Genomic DNA, 20,371 nt, shown 5'->3' with positions numbered 1-20,371 from the left:
GATCAAAATAACCATATTCATATATACAAAATGGGTACTGTAAAAGCGATGGTCACATACCAAAATCTAGAATACACAGGTCAGATAGAATATCAAAAACCTATGTCCTGAACATAATAAGTATGGAATATCCTGATCAGCATAGAAAAATCCATATATACATAATATGGGTACCACAGTATCAGTAGGTCAATCCACGGATCTAGGGCATACAGGTCCTCTATGGTATAGCAACCTAGATCCTAAACCTATCCCCCTTCCATAGCATATGTACCAACAATATGCACAAATCAAAGCCACAAGGTCTAGGTCCACGAAACATATATGATATACTGATAGAAATACACAAGCCAGTCATGGCATAAAACCTAAGTATCAGATAATCTTGATACACATGACTGAAACCAAAAGTCCAGAACCTAGTCCTAACCTCAGTAAAACATGGTATGTCACTTATTCTAGAAACTAAGATACTTATGGTAATACAGTACTCATGGCAATAAATCACATGATATAAGCACGGATACGTCACAGGCGATAAACCTAACATGCTATGGATATCAAACAGTGACATACCAAAGACAAACATGTTCATTGCTTGTAGTTATAAAATACTATGCATATCCAAAGACAATATCATAAAAGATAAGTCAAGAGGTACCCGCCTTTATACGTAGTCTGTATCGCAATAAATCTCGTATCAGACGCTTGTCTCCAAACAAAGTCCTGCAACACATAATGTATTTTAGCTAATACATAAAAAGTACTAGCTAAATAAATTTCCCCTCCTAATAAGAGTAACTCAAACCAAACATGGTTATGGATTAATCCCCCAATTAACTTTAACCATAGTACAACCTAATTAGATTATATTTATACATGATTCATCTCCAAAACTCACCCAAATCCACAATTAGCCAGGCAATCTACAGGTTACAAATCTCCAACATAATCAAATACAAATCCATAACCATTAAACCATTATTCTTATCCCTAATCCAATTAACTACATCATCTACTAATCAACAAATTCCAAAACCCATAAAATCTTATATCAAACCGTAATAAATCTTGTAATCTAATTTACGCTTGTATTCAACAACCATACCTCCAATCCAGATACTCCCAACTGATAATATGCTGCTGGAGAATAATGCTGCCAATGCTCTTCTGCCGAAACTACAGAAAATTGCAACAATGTCAAGTTCTTCCTCCTTGCCGGAACTGATCCTCATCAACCAAAGTAGAGATGTGAGGGAAAAAGAAATCAACGATTCTAGGTCTAAATGGATAGCTCGACAGAACCTGGTGGCGGCAAGTAGTGGTTAGGGCACAACTTAACGAAGCTGGTGATCAGCGATCAGAATCTTGGGCGACACCTAGGCACCTGCTGTGGTCTTCGGCGTTCAGCAGAGAGGCGTCGGAGTAGGGCATCAGCTAAGGCTAGGGCAGAGGAGCGACTCGGCCGGCGGTGGCTCGTGGCGAGAAGGAAGACTAGGGCACCGACTCTTGGTGTGGCGCTCGGGTGGAGAAGGAGAAGAGAGGATATGATGGCTCTCGTCGCCGGCGGCCTGACTGTGGGCAGAGAAGACAGTGAGATCGGGAGAAGGTTTGGTGAGGAAGAAGACGAGAAGAGGGGAGAAGAGCTTCCATGTGCTGTTAGGGCTCGGTGAAGATGAGGCGGTCGGTATCGGCGCAGAGGAGAGGGAGGCACCGGCGGTTTTGCGGCGCCAGTTAGGGAACACTTGAGAGGAAGAGAGGCGCGCGGGGAAAGAAAAGGACTCACGGCGTCGAAGAAGAAGTGGGGGAAAAAAATAAGGAAATAGAAAATAAAGAAAAAAAAAAGAAAAGGAAATAAAGGAAATCCATATTTCCTCGCTAAAACGGGGTAGCCTAAACAGGCTCTTCCCGGGGCCCTATTTTATCCCCGTAAACTCGTCCATATGAGCTCCGAAAAATTTCCGAAAAATTTCCAAAAATTCCGGAAAAAATCCCTTATCATTATTCGCTAATTTTCAGTATTTTACACAGGGTAATCCTACAAATGACATAATGCAGACACTCCACATCCTGCATTTAACATAAGTAGAATCATCACGATGCTACCAACAATACACCTATCACACGTGCACACACAACATTGGTATGATCGACATAATCGTCTAGTTAATACACACCAAACACACTCATAGTACAGGTATAAATCAGTGTGATACTTCCAACAATACATACCGAACACGTGTGCAAAATTAATGTAGATAAAATCAACAATACACCTCAAACAACACTCACATGACATATATACACCTATGCCAAGAGAATAACCAACATATACTTCCAATAAAACATACTAAACCCAGGTGCACTCACAAATCAAATATAATCAAAAAGATACCTCAGATATCACACCAAACACATATGTACATATCACGACTAGATTAAATCGACAAGATACCTCCATCAAAACACCACAGATGTACTTATACCACAACTCGGATTTAATCGACAAGATATCTTCAATAATACATTCAGATACATACATCGAACTACATAACCATGATCCACAAGGAACCTACAAACCATATCAGAACATGGATACATATACTACTCACAAATGGGTAGTCTACCATAGGACTCCTACAACACATAACAATCATAATATACATGCAACATAGACATGCAAAATCAGCATACCAGCTCAATCAAAGAGACCAACCTTATGCTACCAACACTCATGGTTTACGGGTATATCTAAACAAAATTCATGCATATGTATCAAGCATGAATACATCAATCAAAAGCAACCCAAAATAAAGCAGCCTAATCATCCAGTAACAACCCTGCTCTAGGTTCAAAGGAACTAATATTGGACAAGAAAGATATACACACCATGGTATAACATTGCAAGTCAATGTCGTACACTACCAAGACTATATCTAATGGGGAAAATTTTATCATCTTAAATCCAAATGTACTCTCCCAGTATACACTAGTAACGATTGTATCCCATAAGTGTTAAGCAATTAGCTCTACACTTTATTACATCAGCGGGGTCACATAACCCAATGCACTTTCTGAGTCATCCAACCGGGTATATACAGTCCATGGTCAAAGTCTTCATGGAATAGGATACATCGATCCTCTATAAACTATCCAAGCCGACATTGGTATATGGCTAAATCAGACCTTTCCACGTCAGTACAAAACATGTACTCAAATGTGCTCTAGACACATAACTAAGCACAAATAACCTAAAGATTCGAACCTCTAAAAATAGAGTATTACTGTCCTCTACTGATCAAACCAATAAAACTAAATCAGTCATTTACTAACTAATCAAGAATACCTTAATCCTCCACAAGCAACTAAGGTATGTCAATATACGACTACCCAAATCAACAAGTGTAAATCAGACTTCTACTGACCAATCTAACATGAGTAAACCAATATTTACTGATGAAATTAACTAAGATAACATGGTATACTACTGGCTAGGTCAACATAAAGATATAGATATTATCCACTACCCAATTAATAATAGCAGAGGCTGGTATGTGCCTCAATCTGCTAACCAACTAGTAATAACAGAAGCTAAAAACTACTGGTATATGATATGATAAATCACCAGAAACTGTAACCCTTAATCTCTATCAAGGTCGATCATCATCAGGGTTTTACCTAACACATAAAATATAAACTATATCAACTAGACAGGCACTAATAAAGAATACTAATACATGTCATAAACTGTAATAGTGAATAGGGCATATACTAACCAAAAAGGTAGGATAACATATACCAACATACCTCCTATAGCTTGGAGATGTTCTGCTGCTGCCAGGTCCCAAAATCCGAAAAGTCACATCGAGAAGACAAAAACACGAAATCCGAAACACAAGGAAAATAAGACTCGTAAGTCGATCTCTGATACCAAATAAATTGGTATCAGATAAATCTCGAAAATCCAGAACATATAGCAAGTATCGTATACCTGCTCTGATACCACTAAATTGTCACGCCCTGAGGGAGTCCCTGCCCGAAGAAATTTTGACAGCACCTCCCCTGTACGGATGACAATCTGAAGCATTCCTACAGGCATAATATACATTAGCCGCATATGGCTGATGTATATTATGCCTGTAGAAATGCTTCAGATTGTCACCCGTACAGGGGAGGTGCTGTCGAAATTTCTTCGGACAGGGACTCCCTTGAGGCGTGACAAGAACAATTTATATGAGGAATTGCATCACAAATTTTTCTCAAACATATAGAGAATCATTATTTGAAGCATGGGACAAATTCAAGAGTCTACAAAGATAGTGCCCTCATCATGATTTCGAAAAATGGCTGACCCTGCACATATTCTATAGGGGAATTTCTTTCTCAGATAAATGTTTGTTAGATTCATCAGTTGGAGGTTCTTTTATGGACAAGAGTATAGACGAAGCATATATGTTGATTGATCAAGTAGTATTGAACCTCCATGAATGGTCAAGCAAAAGTTGGATGGAATTTCCCTCAGAAATTCAAGAAGTACAAGCCATATATACAAGAGAGCCTGTCAAACAAAATACCATTCAACCATCCAAGAGTTTTGAAATCCACACGTCACAGAATGAGGAGTTCAAACATTTGGGGGGAAAGATTAATAGCATAGTTTCAAAATGGTTTAAAGAAGATCTTCCTCCTGCACAGACAAGATCTAGTGTAAATGATAATGATATTAAGTTGAAAAGTGGCAAGAATCATGAAGAACTTCTAAAAAAGGACTTGTACAGAATTGAGGAGAAGAACAGTAGAAGATCTCAATAACTCAGTTCCATTACTCTAGGAAGTTCACAAAGGCCACAAGTATCTTTTCCTCAATGATTAATCACATCAACACTAGATAAGCAAGTTGGACCTCCTCTGCAAGCTCAAAGGGAATATGGGAAAAAGGAAGTACCTTTCCCAAGACCTTCACTAAGGGTTCCTTTTCCACAAAGGCTAGTGAGGGTCAATGAAAATGAAGACTTTGGCAAATTCTGTGATACTAATATCGTTGAGTGTAGATTTTTGGATGTATATGAAGATGAGGACTCTTTAAATGAGGATTGTGATGATAATGCAGTGGATAACAAGTTTTCAGATCTACCTTCTGGGTTTACAGAGTGTTATGATGAAATTAAATTTTTAGATGATGAATGTGATGTGGTAGATCAACTTAAAACTACAAATGAAGTTAGTGATCCTCTTATAGATGATTCTCCCACTGAGGATATTGGTGTTGGTTTATTTTTTGATGCTTGTGTTGATGATGATGTTATGAAAGGAAGTGTAGGGAGTTGTATTGTGGAAGCAGCATCTCAAGAATCACCTCCTTTACCCGCACAACCTTCTGAGATTATGAGAGTTGCAAGGATTGAAACATGTTGTGGGCCAATGTGTAGGGACTTGTGCAATAGAGGCAGAGTCCCAAGAATCACCACCTTTACTTGCACCACCACCTGAGCCAGAGCTAGAGCCATCATTTAATTCAGAAGAGGTCACATCCGCATGTTTAGAACTTTTAGGTATCTCTCAGCAAAGCGAGGTTAGTATTTCTAGTGATCTTTTAGAAAATCTTATAGAGATGCCTATAATTGATTTTGTTGGATGTGATTCAATTTTTGATACATATTCAGTTCATCTTAATAAGGTTCTAGTTCTATCTAATATAGTATGCTTGGGAGAGGTATGTTTTTCTTTTGGGTGTGAAGATTTTCAAGAGGCCAATAATTGGAAGCTCAGACTGAACCGTCTTCGACCACCAGATAGAACTTCAAAGAAGACGAAGATGGAGAGAGTTATACTTTACTCTGTAGCTCTTTTGATGAAAGCTCTCTCCATAATAAGAGTCCTTGGTAGGAGGGTGTTGAAATATCTTACCCATCCAAGAGCGAGATTTCGATGAATTTAATGAGGTGGTCGAGCTAATGACCTTAAATAAGCACTTCTTGGGAGGCAACCCAAGTTCATTTTCTTTGTTTTCATTCATTGGTTTAGTTCTTTCTAGTTTCAGTTCTTTCTTTATAATAAGCATGCATCCTCTACTTAATTTTTGTTGTCAATTTTCTTTTATAGGAATCAAAGGCTAGGAGGAGGGCAATTTCATGATGGAGAAGTTAATGACATTTGGCACACATCATTTGGTAACTTCTCTTACTTTTAATTTCCTCCACATTGTTTTTAGTTTTCATTGGGACAATAAAAAGTTTAAGTCTAGGGGGATGCATTAGATGCATTTGGTTTATGGTTTAGTTTAGTTTATGCTTATTTCTTTTGTTCTTTTGCATAATAAATTTTTCCTAGTTGCATCATTTATCACATCATGATTGTTTGTTCCTTAATACAAAATACTAGCACGTTTCATCTAGATATTTATATTGTGTGATTTGGTATGCTAGTATGTCTATTGATCTATGTTTTCCTATCCATAGTAGCATGAAGTGAGTATTGTTATTACTAGAAGAATTTGAATGTTGGCCTAGTTTTAGGATCTCTTCACATTATGCTTGACTTTGATGGTAGATATTTTTGAAAATAGTCATGATTCATAGAACTGGACTAGTACTCTTGCTTCTATGGTGACCTCTCAACTACATTTTGGTTACTGGATAAACTCAGATCATGTAAGCTCATTTGGAAAAATCAATCCCAAAAAAAAAATTTGATGAAAGTATTTCAAGTTTGATACTTTGCAAACAATAAAAAAAAGAAGGAAAAAATATAAGGGATAAAAAAATAGTTATCATGAGTGGAAACTAGCAATTCATCCCTTTGAGACCGTGTTAGGTTACTGGGGAAATGAATGCTATGTTTCTCTTGATACTGAGTATTCCTTTGAGACCTTGTGTAGACGATGCATAACATTTTTGAGTGGAACGAATCTTACGTGTGGCAGGTAAGTGCCTATCGCCGGAAGTATGAGGAACACGGTTAAATGAAAAATTGACTAGGCTTAGAGATTGATACTTGAAAAAGTTATGCCACTTATTACACTGAGCATGGAGAACTTCTACTTAGGCCACACTCAAATAATTTTTGTAACATGCTTATCAATGAAACTATATGATAGACTTATATTGATTCATTCGGGATTATTACATGCCATCTACGCACATAAATCTAGACTACTAGTTTTGGTTGAGGGTAAGCAAAGGTTTAAGTCTGGAGGTGTGATGTGTGTAGATCTTATGATCATTTATACATATTTTGACGCATAATCACTTACTTTATTCACATATATTCTATGCATATTCACCTATCTTAGCATATATTCTGCATAAATACTCTTTTGTTCGGAGATCTGCTCTTTGTATGTTTTCTTGTTCACAGGACACGATTTGGAGCAAAAATGAGCTTAAGTGGAGTCTAGAGCTTCCAAGGTGTCCGGGTCGTGTAGGATTTCCAACACTACAAACCAAAAGTTAAATGACCATAACTTTCTGATCAGTTGGAGTTATGAGCCATTCCAGATATCAAAATGTAGATAACTTCAAGATCTACAACACTTATGAAGACTTCAACCAGAGAAAACCAAGTCTTGAAGGTCTAAAGTTCGTTTCTATGAGACACGGCCTTGGCACACGACCATGTCAAATCCTGCACTGCACATGAAGAGTAAAACAGGCATAACTTTGTGGTCCGTTGGAGTTTTGGGCTGTTCTTTATACCGAATTGTAGCTAACTTCAAGACCTACAACTTTGATGAAGATCCAAACTCCAGAATACCAGGTTAAGATGTGATAAAATGATATACAACTTCACACTCCCTTGATGCACGACCGTGACAATTCGCACGGTCATGCGGTGTATCCAGAGCAGAAGGAAGACACGGTCATGCGGATTCGCACGGTCGTGCCACTTAACCATAAGAGAGGAAGAGCATGGACGTGTAGATTCGCACGACCGTACCACTTAACCAGTGCAAAAGATAGGCATGGCCGTGTCAACTCGCACGATCGTGCCACTTGACTAGTGCAAAAGATAGGCATGACCGTGCCAACTCCCAAGGCCGCGCCACCTAACCAGTGCAGAAGATAGGCACGGTCGTGCCAACTCACATGTCTGTGCCACTTAACCAGTGCATAAGATAGGCATGGCCATGCGGATCTCACACGGTCGTGACATAGGTCGTGCGGCACCCGTACCTTACCCTATAAAAGGGTCAAGAACCCTATTCATTGGAGGATCTTTGGTTCAGGACTTCGCCCCTCTCATCGGGAAAGGGTTCTCTCCTTCGAGAGAAACCCTAGAGCTTCATCCACCGTCGTCCCTTGACATTCCGCCCATCTCTAGAGCAAGGAGGCATCTCCAAGACGTCGGAAACCCCGGCAAGCATCTCTTCTTCCCCTTCTTCTCACATCAAGGGTTGTAAGTATGCTTTACTTCATGTTTTGGGGTTCTTCTTCCCTCGCAATGGAGTAGATCTCCTCTTCTGGGATTAGGGAGTATTTCTAATGTGATAGAGATGCAAAACTATGTAGATTCTCCACATTTCTATTTAATGACATGTTATCGCCTTGTTCGTGCATTGTGTGTGTGACGTATTTATATTTCTTTTCATGTTTTGTTGATTGATGTGGAGGATTGTTAATCACGCAAAGGGGATGCCCTAGAGCGTATTGACCAAGGTACCCTAGTGACAGGGGTAACTCTTTCCGGACGTCTAGGACGTTCACTTAAAAAGTGAAACAATCTCTTAGGATTTGCCGCTCTCGTAGAGAGAGTGCTCTAGATCGTACACCCGAGGGGCCCTAGTGACAAGGGTAACCCGTTCACGGACGTCTAGGGCATTCTCTTGAAAGGAGAGGAAATCCCTTCAAAAGGAAGTAGGAGATCGTACCAAATCTCTACCTTTATCCTTATTGTTATTTACTAGACATGTACCCCTGTAATCTACCGAGGCACTCACGTGACAGGGGTTAACCGTTACAAGATTTCACAGGAATCATCTCTATTCGATACTTAGGGGTATTGACCAATTCAACTTCCTACAAGAGCATGGACATAGAGGTAGAAACTAAGCAATCTATGTAATATCTCCGAGCATTATAATGAAACCGAAATCCTAGAAATCATCTCTCAAAGCTCAAATCCCTCCAAGATCTATTCTCTCTCTTCCCTCTTCTCTTTCCTTACTTTTACGTTCATCTAAATAATTCGCCGTGCGAAGTTAACTAGTGCTTAATCAACAGCTCCTGTGGATACGATAATCTTATATATTACTGACGACGAATCCGTACACTTACGAAATCGTAACATATGGCTTCAAAAAAGGAAAGATTTTATCAAAATTTAATTTTAAATAAAATCTCCTTTTCGATCATGCTATGGTCGGCCCCTTGCTTAGGCACCAAGCAAGGATGTGGCCGACCCCTAGCTTGGGTCAAAAGCTGGGCTTTGGGTGGATAAAAAAACTTTTAATTAAGAGGCTATAATAGGGACCTAGAGGAGAAAGTAGTTTTGGTCTCCTGATGGATTTGAGCTTCCTGTATTCGACCCAAATACCCAACTCAAGTTCATCAATAATAACTCATACCACTAAAGAGTCATTATTAAACAATCACACCAATCCCAAATTACATTATGAGCTCCTTCTTAATATAAGTGCATTGATCTCCCCGTGTTTAAGATATCGAATGTCCATTAATTAAATGAGTTACTAACACTCAATTAACATTTAGCTCCAAGAAAAGTACCACTCAACTTCATTGTCATGCTGGACTATGTCCACTTGCAGGGTTTACATGATAATCCTTATGAGCTCCTCGAGGGGGCATCATCAACCTATATTATTAGGACATAGTTTTCTTCTATAATCAACAGCACACCATATAAATAATATTATTTCCCAACGTATCGGGCCTATTGATTTAATGAATAAATCTCATCCATTGATAAATCAAATAAATAAATACTAAATATATGTGCTTGTTATTATATCAGGATTAAGAGTACGCACATCTATAATAACAAAGGTTATGTTTTTTTTGTGCAATCAGTATAAAAGGAACAACCTCAAATGGTCCTACTCAATACACACATGGTGTACTAGTGTAATTTTATAATCAAGATAAACTAGTACCAAATTACACTACAACCATTCAATGGTTTGTCCCAATCCATCTTGGTTGTGAGCTACTATTTATAATTTATAAGGAACTGATAACATGATCTTCTGTATGACACCACACACTATGTTATCTACAATATAAATTAAATGGACAACTGTATTTAACTAAATGCAGACATTTGACCAATGCGATTCTTATTACAAAATAAATGTTAATTCAATAAATGTTCATACAAAAAACTAGGTTTTTAGTATACATTCTAACACCAAATTCTCGATAGAAGGCCGGGGGGAACTCCTTGGGCTACTTCCTCTTAGATCCTCTATCAGAAACATGAGTCGGGTCCTTGGAAACTGTAGGCATCTTGTATGGTCGCGAAGCAGTGGTCTATTTCTAGGAAGCTGCTCGCCTCTTGGCCTCCTTGAACAGTTCGTACTCCTCTGTCATCATGGTCATGTTGATTCGTCCGGTGTCCTTCATCTTCCCGCTCCAAAACAGGTGAAGAAAGTTCTCATAGACGACACCAAATTGATTCTATCCAGAATCTGAGTCAGATGAAGGTCAGATAAGTTGTTGCTGGCGTTGACGGAGAGGTGACTAGGACACCCTTCTCGTATGTGCCTATAAGAATGGACCCCCACATGGTGTTGACGGACGACGAGGACTGAACCGGTGGTACTTGAACTCTGCGCAAACTCGAATAAGCACATGGAACATTAGAGGTAAGAAACTAGGTAAAAAGTCCCTGGAGCAGGCCCTCCGATGTTTAAGTCAGGTACTTTTTCCCAGAAGAATAGTATACGAAGGAGAAAGAAAAGTAGAAGACAAGTGCGAATGTGCGAGAGAGCGTACCTGCGTAGGGGAGAGGACCTCCTTTTTATATGACAATGCGTATCTCTAGAGGCTGACAGATGTCAGAGAATATCAGGTGTCAAGACTTGTTGGGTGATGGAGGACATAGGACATCCTTCTATAGACTGAAGGAAAGTTCCATTTGCAGATGACCGCAGACCGTTGAAATATTCCCTGACATTCAGCAGTTATTTACAGATAGGCGAATACGATACCTGACCTTGTTGTCGTGTAGCACCTACTGTCCCGACCTTCTGGCCCGACCAAGTATGAATAGGGCAGCTCAGGCTGATCTATCGGATATAACACTTGGACTAAACCTTGAGGGGTCGGGAGCTGTGGTGAGATTGTCCAAGAGCAGACCGAGAGTTAGCTTACTGAGAGAACCAAGCCTGGATATAACCGAGCCGTGAGAACCCGACTAGTCAGAACCAAATCAGATATTGCCTCAACTGCCCCATGTCTTAGACTAGGACATCTCAGATCTAGGGTCCTGATCTATGAGAACCCGACCGAAAACCAGATTGTTGACGTCGTCACACGATCCTACTTCTTCTTTCCTTAACTGTTGACCGTCACATCCACTTGACTTCTAATTATCACGTCCTCTTAACTTTTAACTGTCATGTCCCCTTGACTTATGACTGTCACGCCCTCTTGACTTCTGACTGTCACGTCCCCATGACTTCTGACTGTCACGTCCCTATGACTTTTGACTGTCACGTTTTGTTCATTTCTGATTGTCCGACTTTATCGAATCCTATCATTATGTACAGTATCAATGAGGTTAAAAAAATAATTTTAAATGACCAGCATAATGCCGGAACAAATTAGATGTGAAATTAATGTCCTAGCTAAATTAACGATTTCTGATATGGATGGACCAGGGATCCATGTCACATTAGAAAACATCACCCGAGCCCGAGTGCCTAAGAAGCCAAATGGAGGTAAAAGGGGCAAAAATGTTCATTAAAACAACCAATTCGTTCACGGTCAACGGCTTGGCTCAAACACAGTTCGCTGGGATGATGAACTAATCCGGTCGAGGTTTTCAGCTACCGCGCGCATCCTGGGTCGCAGCTCGGAGTCGGCCTCCGTGCACCTGAGGGCGATATGGAACACGGCGAGCACCTCCGGCTTGGCGTGCACCTCGTGCAGCAGCGCAGGATCCACCACCTCCGATAGAGGCCTCTCCTCCCTAAAAGCCTGCCGTACCCACCCTTCCAGTTCAGCATCCGCCGCTCGCCCCGTCACCGCCTCCAGCGCCACCACACCGAAAGAGTACACGTCCCCCTTCTGGGTCGGCGTGGACGCGCCTGTCGCACCCCACATCTCCGGTGGCGTGTACCCCGCCGCAGCCCTGGGCGACGCCACAATCTTGGACGAATAGGCCAGCTTCTCTTGCGAGCCAGCAGCAACGAGCCGAGCGAGGCCGAATCCAGAGATGTGCGGCCGCAAATTGTCATCAAGGAGGATTTTGTTAGATGAGATGCTTCCGTGGGCGTGCTTGCGGGGGTTAAATTCGTGGAGATAAGCTAAACCCCGAGCTGCCCCTTGCAGTACGCTGAGCCTCGTCGCCCATGGAAGCGTCGGAGCCGTCGGATTTAGGTGTCCACCTGCGCATTCACAAAATATAAAGCGACGGCCAGACTTACTATCTAGATGCAGTGCACAGGGGGGATAGTGAGGTTACCGTGCAGAGCGGCGTGGAGGGAGCCATTGGGGATGTACTCGTAGATGAGAAGTCGCTCCTCGGGAGCGTAGTAGTAAGCGACGAGACGGACCACGTTGGGATGCTTGGCCCGGCCAATGGCGATTGCCTCTGACTCAAAGGCCCGACGTCGTCGCCACTCATCTCCGCTGCTGGGGCCGTCACTATCCTCATTTTCACTGAGGCGGCGTACTGCGACGGCGGAGCACTCACGCCCCACAACCACCTTGTATACGATCCCGCTGCGGCCCTTTCCAACCACGTACGCCGAAGACCGGAGTAGCTCCTCCAGCTCCAAACCGAACCTCTCGTCAACAGCAGCGTACAGCTCCGACACGTGCCCCTCACGCCGCTCACCCGTCACCGACCCACCAGTCACAGAAGCACTGAATCCAGGAGAGGAACTCTTTTGGTTACTAGGCTCTTTGCCTACCCCAGCGTAGCGACGCCTTCGTAGCTTCCACTGCAGGACGAATATCGCGGCGAGGGCGATAAGAAGGACAACGGCTAGGATTGCTACAGTACTAGCTGGACTTTTCCGCTTCTCCGAAGCGATAGGGCGTAAGGTGCCATCACTTGGGTGCATATTGAGGCTAGGGTTTGCCTTCGGAATCTTAGGAACCTGTTTAGGGGCAGGGCAGGCGTTCTTAAGCGGAAAACCGCAGAGGCCAGGGTTCCCGGAGAAGGCGGTGGGGCCCTGGCTCAGGAGAGGCGCGACCTGTGGGATCTCGCCGGAGAGGTTGTTCTGGCGGAGGTCGAGGCTCACGTCTACAGGTATGCTGCCAAAAGCAAGGGGAATCGGGCCAGAGAGATGGTTGAAGGAGAGATTTAATACCCCTGAAAGATGAGGGAGAGCGGCGATGGGCGGTGGCAGGGGACCGGTGAGGAGGTTGGAGGAGAGGTCGAGGTGGGTAAGGGAGGTCAACAGGCCGATCTCGGAGGGGATAGCGCCGGAGAGGTTGTTTCGCGACAGGTCGAGATCAGTGAGGCCACGGAAGACGGAGAGTGTGACAGGAAGGGTGCCGGAAAGACTATTACCAGGGAGGGAAAGGTACTGGAGTTCAGAAAGGAGGGATAGCTCGGAAGGGAGGTAGCCAGCAAGTTCCCGGTCAGGGAGGGCGAGGGCAACAACTCGGCCAAGATGGCAGGTGACCCCGGTCCAGGAGCAAGGGTTGTCATCGAATTCGATCCAGGCAGCGAGAGCGCGGGTAGGATCGTCGGAGACGGCCGATTTAAAAGCGAGGAGAGCTAGGCCATCGGTAGTCAACGCCGCTGAGGTGGAGATGGAAAGTAACAAGAGGATGAGTAACTCGGTCATCGCCATGGCTTCCCTAGGCATTGGTCAGTAGGCCACCATGACGGCAACAAGATGTTGCCGGACGCAGAGATGCTGCAGAACGCAGAGGGTACAAGGGAGTAGATAAAAGAAACGCTGTGTCCAAGAAGATGAAAGAAGGGATCCAAAATATGACGAGAATAGACATGTTGAAATGTAGTGGATTTGATTTGAGGTGGATAAGATGGTAATTATGGAAGGGGTAATGAGGAGTGGGGCGCATCCTGTCGTGGGTCGAGCCAAGGAAGCTTTTGTCGCATTACTCTACTAGTGTTTAAAGTTGTGCAGCAAATTCTAGCTGTGCTGCTTTCATAAAAAGCACCCTAGAATAATATAATTAAGATGGAGCCCTGGAAGCCCGGCTCAAATTTAGCTTGTGTCAAGAGACCACACATTTCCTACCCATTAACAAAGAAGCGACAATTTATCAAAGGACTCAAGTATTTGAGAATCGAACGAAAAGGCCACTATAGTAAATATAACTTCTCATAGTACATTTACTAATTAAAATATACCGTTAATAATAATTTTTATGACTTTTCTAATTATATGGGTATGGATAATATAATATTTATATAAATGATCATGGAAAGAAAAATAAAAGATGATGTTAATAATTTTTTTTCGGTCCATAAAATGTGCTGTTAAAATTTAATATTAACGATGTGTGTAGTGTGTTGTTAATACTTATTATACATATGTAAATAACGTATAAAAATGCACGTTACTAATCAATGTTATAAAATATTAATAGCATGGAACGTGCGTCATTAATAGTCTTCAAACCTTTCTAATGCTTTCCATCGAAAAATCTCACCTCTTGAATTATTTTTAGCCAAAACTCCTCATGCAAAAACCCTCACATGAACCTCTCATAAAGTCACGCGAACTAAACTTCTCATCATGTTGATCCTGTCTGAAAATTAGAGAGATGGTGTACTGGGCACAATGGCTTGGTTGTAGACTAAGAGAAGACATTTTACTTTGAGAAAAGTCTCCATCTTATCCTGCACTCACTTAGATGAGCAAATAAAATGTCTGTGCCCCAAAACCAAGACGGAGTCCTTAGCGAAGGCTCTCTGATCCTCAAGTCAGTACAATTCCAGATAGGTGAATGAAGAACAGTAGAGAACATGCGCACGAGAGTAAGCTTCAGATATTCAGAGAACGTATCTTGCTAATGGAGAGGATCCCTCTTTATATACCACCTCTCATAATCCCGTAATCATGAGGTGGCTAAGAATATCAAAGGTTGCTAGGGTAATGGAAAGTGTACAACCTAGGCAAACCTAAGCAAATGACTCTGCATAGAGTTTGAGCTGTTTATTATTAATCTCAAAATTTCCTGATAATTACTACGCGGCCAACTGAGATTCTGAATAAATTAAAACTCGAGCAGCCTCTACATATCTTGTGGCTTGTAGGCTAGCTATCAATGCTTTATATGCTGCTTCATTGTTGATAGCTCGATAATTAAGCCGCATAAATAGTTACATTCTATCTTGCCTGGGTGATATCATAAGAATACATATTTTACTACCCTATCGAGTGGATGATACATCCACGTATATCTTTTAAGTTTCCTCAGGCTTAAGGTTTTGCACCTCTGTTATGAAATTAGCTAAGGGTTAGCATTGATGGTCGCTCAGGGTTGATATTATATATCATACTTACTGAGCTTCGTGGTCTATTTAATCAACCTCCCGGAATCTTCTAGGTTGACAAGTACTCGACCTAAAGTACTGTTAGTAAGTACCATGATTAAGTGAGAAAGGAAATAATGACTCAATCTTCAAGCAGCTAAGACCAACCCATACACTAATTCTTTTAGCACGGTGTAATGACACTCAGCTCCTTTTAATAAATGACTTAAAAACTATACAAGTTGTTGATCTTTTCCCTCCTATCTCACCAACACTGATCTGACTGCGTGCTCATTGGCTGTCAAATATACCTGATCCTTTTCGGAGTCTAAGTCAGACGAAGGACGGGTGAGCTGTTGCGGACACTAACGGAGGGGCGACTGAGATGCTTTTCTCGTATACGCTTCTAAAAATAGACTCTCACATGGTGCTGACGGACGGCGATGACTAGGTCGGCGATACCTGAGCTCTGCACGCACTTAGACAAGCACACGGAAATTAGAGGCCAGAAACCAAGGAAAAAGTCCCCGGAGCAGGCCCTCCGATACTCAAGTCAGGTATTTTTTTCCCCCAGATAAACAGTGTACAAAGAAGAAAGAAAGTAGAAGACAAGTATGAATGTGAGAGAGAGCGTACCTGCAAAAGGGAGAGGCCCTCCCTTTTTATATGACCGTGCATACCTTCTGGAGCCTGACTAATGTCAGAGATTGTCGAGTGTCAGGACTTGTCGGGTGATAGAGGACACATAGCATCATCCTATAGCCTGAAGGAAGGTTCCATTCGTAGGTGACTACATACCGTTAGAATATTCCTTGACACTTAGCAGTTATTCTCTGACAGGTAGTTACGATTCCCTGACATTGTTGTCCTATAGCGCTTTCTGCCTCGATCGGGAAGGAATAGAACAACCTTGGATGATCAGCCGAGTATAATGCCTTGGTCTAGGCCTTGGGAGGCCGAAGCCATGGAGAGATAGTCCAAGCGCTGACCGGGAGTTAGCTAACCGGGAGTTAACTGACCAGGAGTTAGTTGACTAGGAGTTTTTACCTTACTGAGAGCACCGAGCCTAAGTACCGCTAGGCCATGAGAGCCTAACCCTGTCAAATCCTAGTCAGGTGTCATCCGATTGTCTCCCAAGGTGTCTCAGATCTGGAGTCTCGGTCTGTTGGAACCTAGCCTGAAATCAGGTTGTTGACGTCATTTCATACTTGTTGACTGCAACGTTCCCTTGACTTCTGACTGCCACGTCCCCTTGACTTATGACTGCCACGTCCTCTTGACTTTTGACTGTCACACCCCCTTAACTTATGACTGTCATGTCCCCTTAACTTCTGAGTGCCCACCTTTATTGGACCCCACCATCATGCATCATATCACAAACATCCTCCCCAAGTCTAGTCGAAGGAGGCTCAAGTCCGATTGACTAGACTCAAGCTCTAATTTACTCGTCCCACTATGATGTTCTTAAATGCTGCATCTTTTCCAAGTTCCTCAGTTAGGAACTCTGATTAATTACCCAATCAACCTTGGGAGAAGAGCCTCTTAAACACCTTGAGGTTGTCCCTTCCCCCTTTCCTCATTAAAAAGGGTTGAGTCCCCCCGCATCCTTGTACTTTTCTTGCTGACCTCTTCTGACCATGGAACCCACCCCTAAATCTAATGAGGTGTCATATTTACGCCAACAATTAGCTCATATTGTTGGTGATCTGTGGCCGACTAGAATGGGGGTTGAATAGACGGCGCCCCCAAATCCTCGCTTCCTACACTAGTTAGTTTGTGCAGTGGAAATACAAACTATACAAATACAAATATGAAAGCTAAAGATAAGAAAGTGTAAGCAAACCGCTAACACGTCAATGTAACGTGGTTCGGAGATAAAGCTCCTACTCCACGACTATCCGTAAGGTGGATGATCCTGATCCGTCGGTGGATGACTCCCCGGAAACTCCAGTTAGCTCAAACCTCCTTGTGGGTGGAGAAACCTCGCCACAAACTCACCAAGACCTCTTGGACACAAGGGAAACCTTGAGCAATAGTAGACTACTAATTAGACTTTAACCAAGTCCAATTTTATCAACCATAACCAAGCTCCCAAGTCTTGATTATATAAGCCACGGGTTGGAAACCCTGTTAGAGTATATACTAAAAGCCTAGCCTTTTGTAAACATTTTATTGTGAAATAAAGAATCACATTGGTCAAATGTCTACATTTATATGCTAAGTGTAGTTATTCAATTAATTTATATTGTAAATAACATGATGTGTGGTGTCACAAGCAGAAGATCATGTTATCAATTCCTTATAAATTATATGTTGGGTTTTTCGGGCCACAAAAACCGCTTTTTGCGTTGCGGAAACCCCGAATCCCCAGCCACCGGATCCGTGCGAAGTTTATAAAATCAAAAATTTCATGTACGAGTTATCTACTCCTAGATCTACATGCTAGATCTACAACGAAGAAAGGTTATACCCTTTAAGCGAAGCCCTTCGCAATCCCGCTCGTCCAAGGTTCGTCGCCGGATCTCGAGAGTATCAAAGTAGATACTCCTCTATGTGTATCCACACGAACAACTCGATGGAGAGAACCTCTAAGGATGTGCTAGCAACCTTAGAAGATCAGTAATGGTGGAGGAGAGGGAGAGAAGAGAAGAGATTGAGGAAGAAGAAGGAGTTACTCACAAAGCACACAAAATGCACTAACTACCTCATCTAAAGTGGTCGGCCACTTTAAGAGAGATTGTAACCTGCATGGGATGCCAAGAGTCACAACTCTTGGTAACTCCCATGAGGTGGCATCTCACTTAAGCAACCATGATGATGTAGAACATCATCATTGGTCCACTTCTTGCCAACTCACCAATGAGGTGGCAAATGATCAAGTCAAACTTGACTCTTCATCTTCCTCTCAAGTCAAGTCAAACTTGACCACTTCTCTCCCATGGTTGATCAAATCTAACTATTGGTTCAAGTCAATTTTAATTTAATGAATCCCTATTCATAGAATTAAATTGATTCAATGAGTCTAAGTCCAAATTAGACTTATTTAATACATGAACCAAATTGAGTCCAACTCAATTAGCCTAATTTGGATTACTCTTAATCCAATTTGGTTCATCAAATGAACCTAATCCTTTAGGTTCATCAAATGAACATAATCTCCATCTAATTGTCCTTTGTGTGTGACCCTATAGGTTCTTGTAACATTGGTAATGCTCCAAAACTCATTTAGGAGCATAAGTAATGAGCGGTATCTAGCAACACATCATTACTACCCAAGTTACAAGAATGTTGAGATCCAACATCACCTTGTGACTACTAATTGTGACTCTTCACAATATATGACATTGTCCTTCTATCCTAGGCATCTAGATTGATCAATATGAGGCATAGACCGTGTCATCCTCTAATCAATCTAAATCTTGAACTACAAGTAGACTCACTCGATCAAATGAGCTCAATATCTTATATTGATTCATTTGGGCATGGCCATGTACTTAGTGGTCTCACTCTATCAAGAATATCGATGTCACTCCCGTCATATAGGAGGGATAGATCTCATCTATATCACTCACATCCCTCCGCATAATTTGTTACATACCCAGTAATCGCCTTTATAGTCCACTCAGTTACAGGTGACATTTGACGAAGCCAAAGTATGTAACTCCTTATGTAGGGAACCATGGTGACTTCAGGTCCAAGGACTAGTAGTCATACTAATAGCCACATGAGAAAGTATATGACACTCATATAACGATCCATGATACTTTCTTATGGCGGGTCATTCAGTATACATTCTCCAATGCATACCCATGTGTCAACTTGATATCTCCATATCCATGACTTGTGAGATTAAGTCATTGAGTTGACCTACATGCTAGTCTCGTCGTATTAACATTATCCCTGAATGTTAATACTCGACTAGGAATGATTAAGAGTAGTGTTCCCTATATCATCTCACTATCGATTCCACCAATCGATTGATATAGGTAAGAACCTTCTACTCAAGAACGCTATTATACTTAGTTATTTGGCACCAATACAAGTAAGTATACTAACCAAAAATAAATGTCTTTATTTATATACAAGAATATGATACAATGAGTCCATACAATAATCATCAAATGATTGGCTCTAGGGCTCTAACTAACAATCTCTCACTAGCACTAGTGCCAAACAGTGTAGGCTCTAAGGCCTAATGACCTAGTGTGACCATCATGCTTTCTCTGTGCCAAAGCCTTGGTTAAGGGATCTGCGATGTTAGCCTCTGTGGGTACTCTGCAAATCTTCACATCTCCTCTCTCGATAATCTCTCGAATGAGATGGAAGCGTCGTAGTATGTGTTTGGTCCGCTGGTGTGAGTGAGGTTCCTTAGCCTGTGCTATTGCTCCATTGTTGTCACAATAGAGCTCTATTGGGTCAGCGATGCTAGGAACCACCCCAAGTTCAGTGATGAACTTGCGAATCCAAACTGCATCCTTTGCTGCTTCTGATGCAGCAATATACTCGGCCTCTGTCGTAGAATCAGCTACTGTGTCCTACTTCGAACTCTTCCAGCTCACAGCAACACCATTTATGCAAAACACGAACACTGACTGCGAACGATAATCATCCTGGTCGGTCTGGAAGCTGGCATCACTGTAACCCTTTACAACTAGCTCGTCATCACCTCCATATATCAAGAAATATTCTTTAGTTCTTCTTAAGTACTTAAGAATATTCTTGACCGCTATTC

The 20,371-nt window shown here is 41.9% G+C and overlaps 1 protein-coding gene and 1 non-coding gene across 2 annotated transcripts; both read right to left on the bottom strand.

The window, feature by feature from the left end:
* Window positions 1-4,231: 4,231 nt before the first annotated feature.
* LOC121983462 lies at window positions 4,232-4,337 on the bottom strand. The gene has a single exon (XR_006112514.1). It is a non-coding gene; the product is annotated as a small nucleolar RNA R71 (small nucleolar RNA).
* A 7,408-nt stretch (window positions 4,338-11,745) lies between these two features.
* On the bottom strand, window positions 11,746-14,126 carry LOC121980458 (receptor protein kinase-like protein ZAR1). The gene is made up of 2 exons (XM_042532495.1): window positions 12,643-14,126; window positions 11,746-12,565 (listed from the first exon to the last, which is right to left on the bottom strand). The coding sequence occupies exons 1-2, from the start codon at window positions 13,997-13,999 to the stop codon at window positions 11,943-11,945; spliced, it is 1,980 nt and encodes a 659-aa protein (XP_042388429.1). The 5' UTR covers window positions 14,000-14,126; the 3' UTR covers window positions 11,746-11,942.
* Window positions 14,127-20,371: the final 6,245 nt, after the last annotated feature.

Source organism: Zingiber officinale, chromosome 5A (genome assembly GCF_018446385.1).
Source record: "Zingiber officinale cultivar Zhangliang chromosome 5A, Zo_v1.1, whole genome shotgun sequence".
Taxonomy (NCBI): Eukaryota; Viridiplantae; Streptophyta; class Magnoliopsida; order Zingiberales; family Zingiberaceae; genus Zingiber; species Zingiber officinale.
The sequence above is the reverse complement of the archived record's forward strand: the minus strand, read 5'-3'. Positions and strand labels throughout refer to the sequence as shown.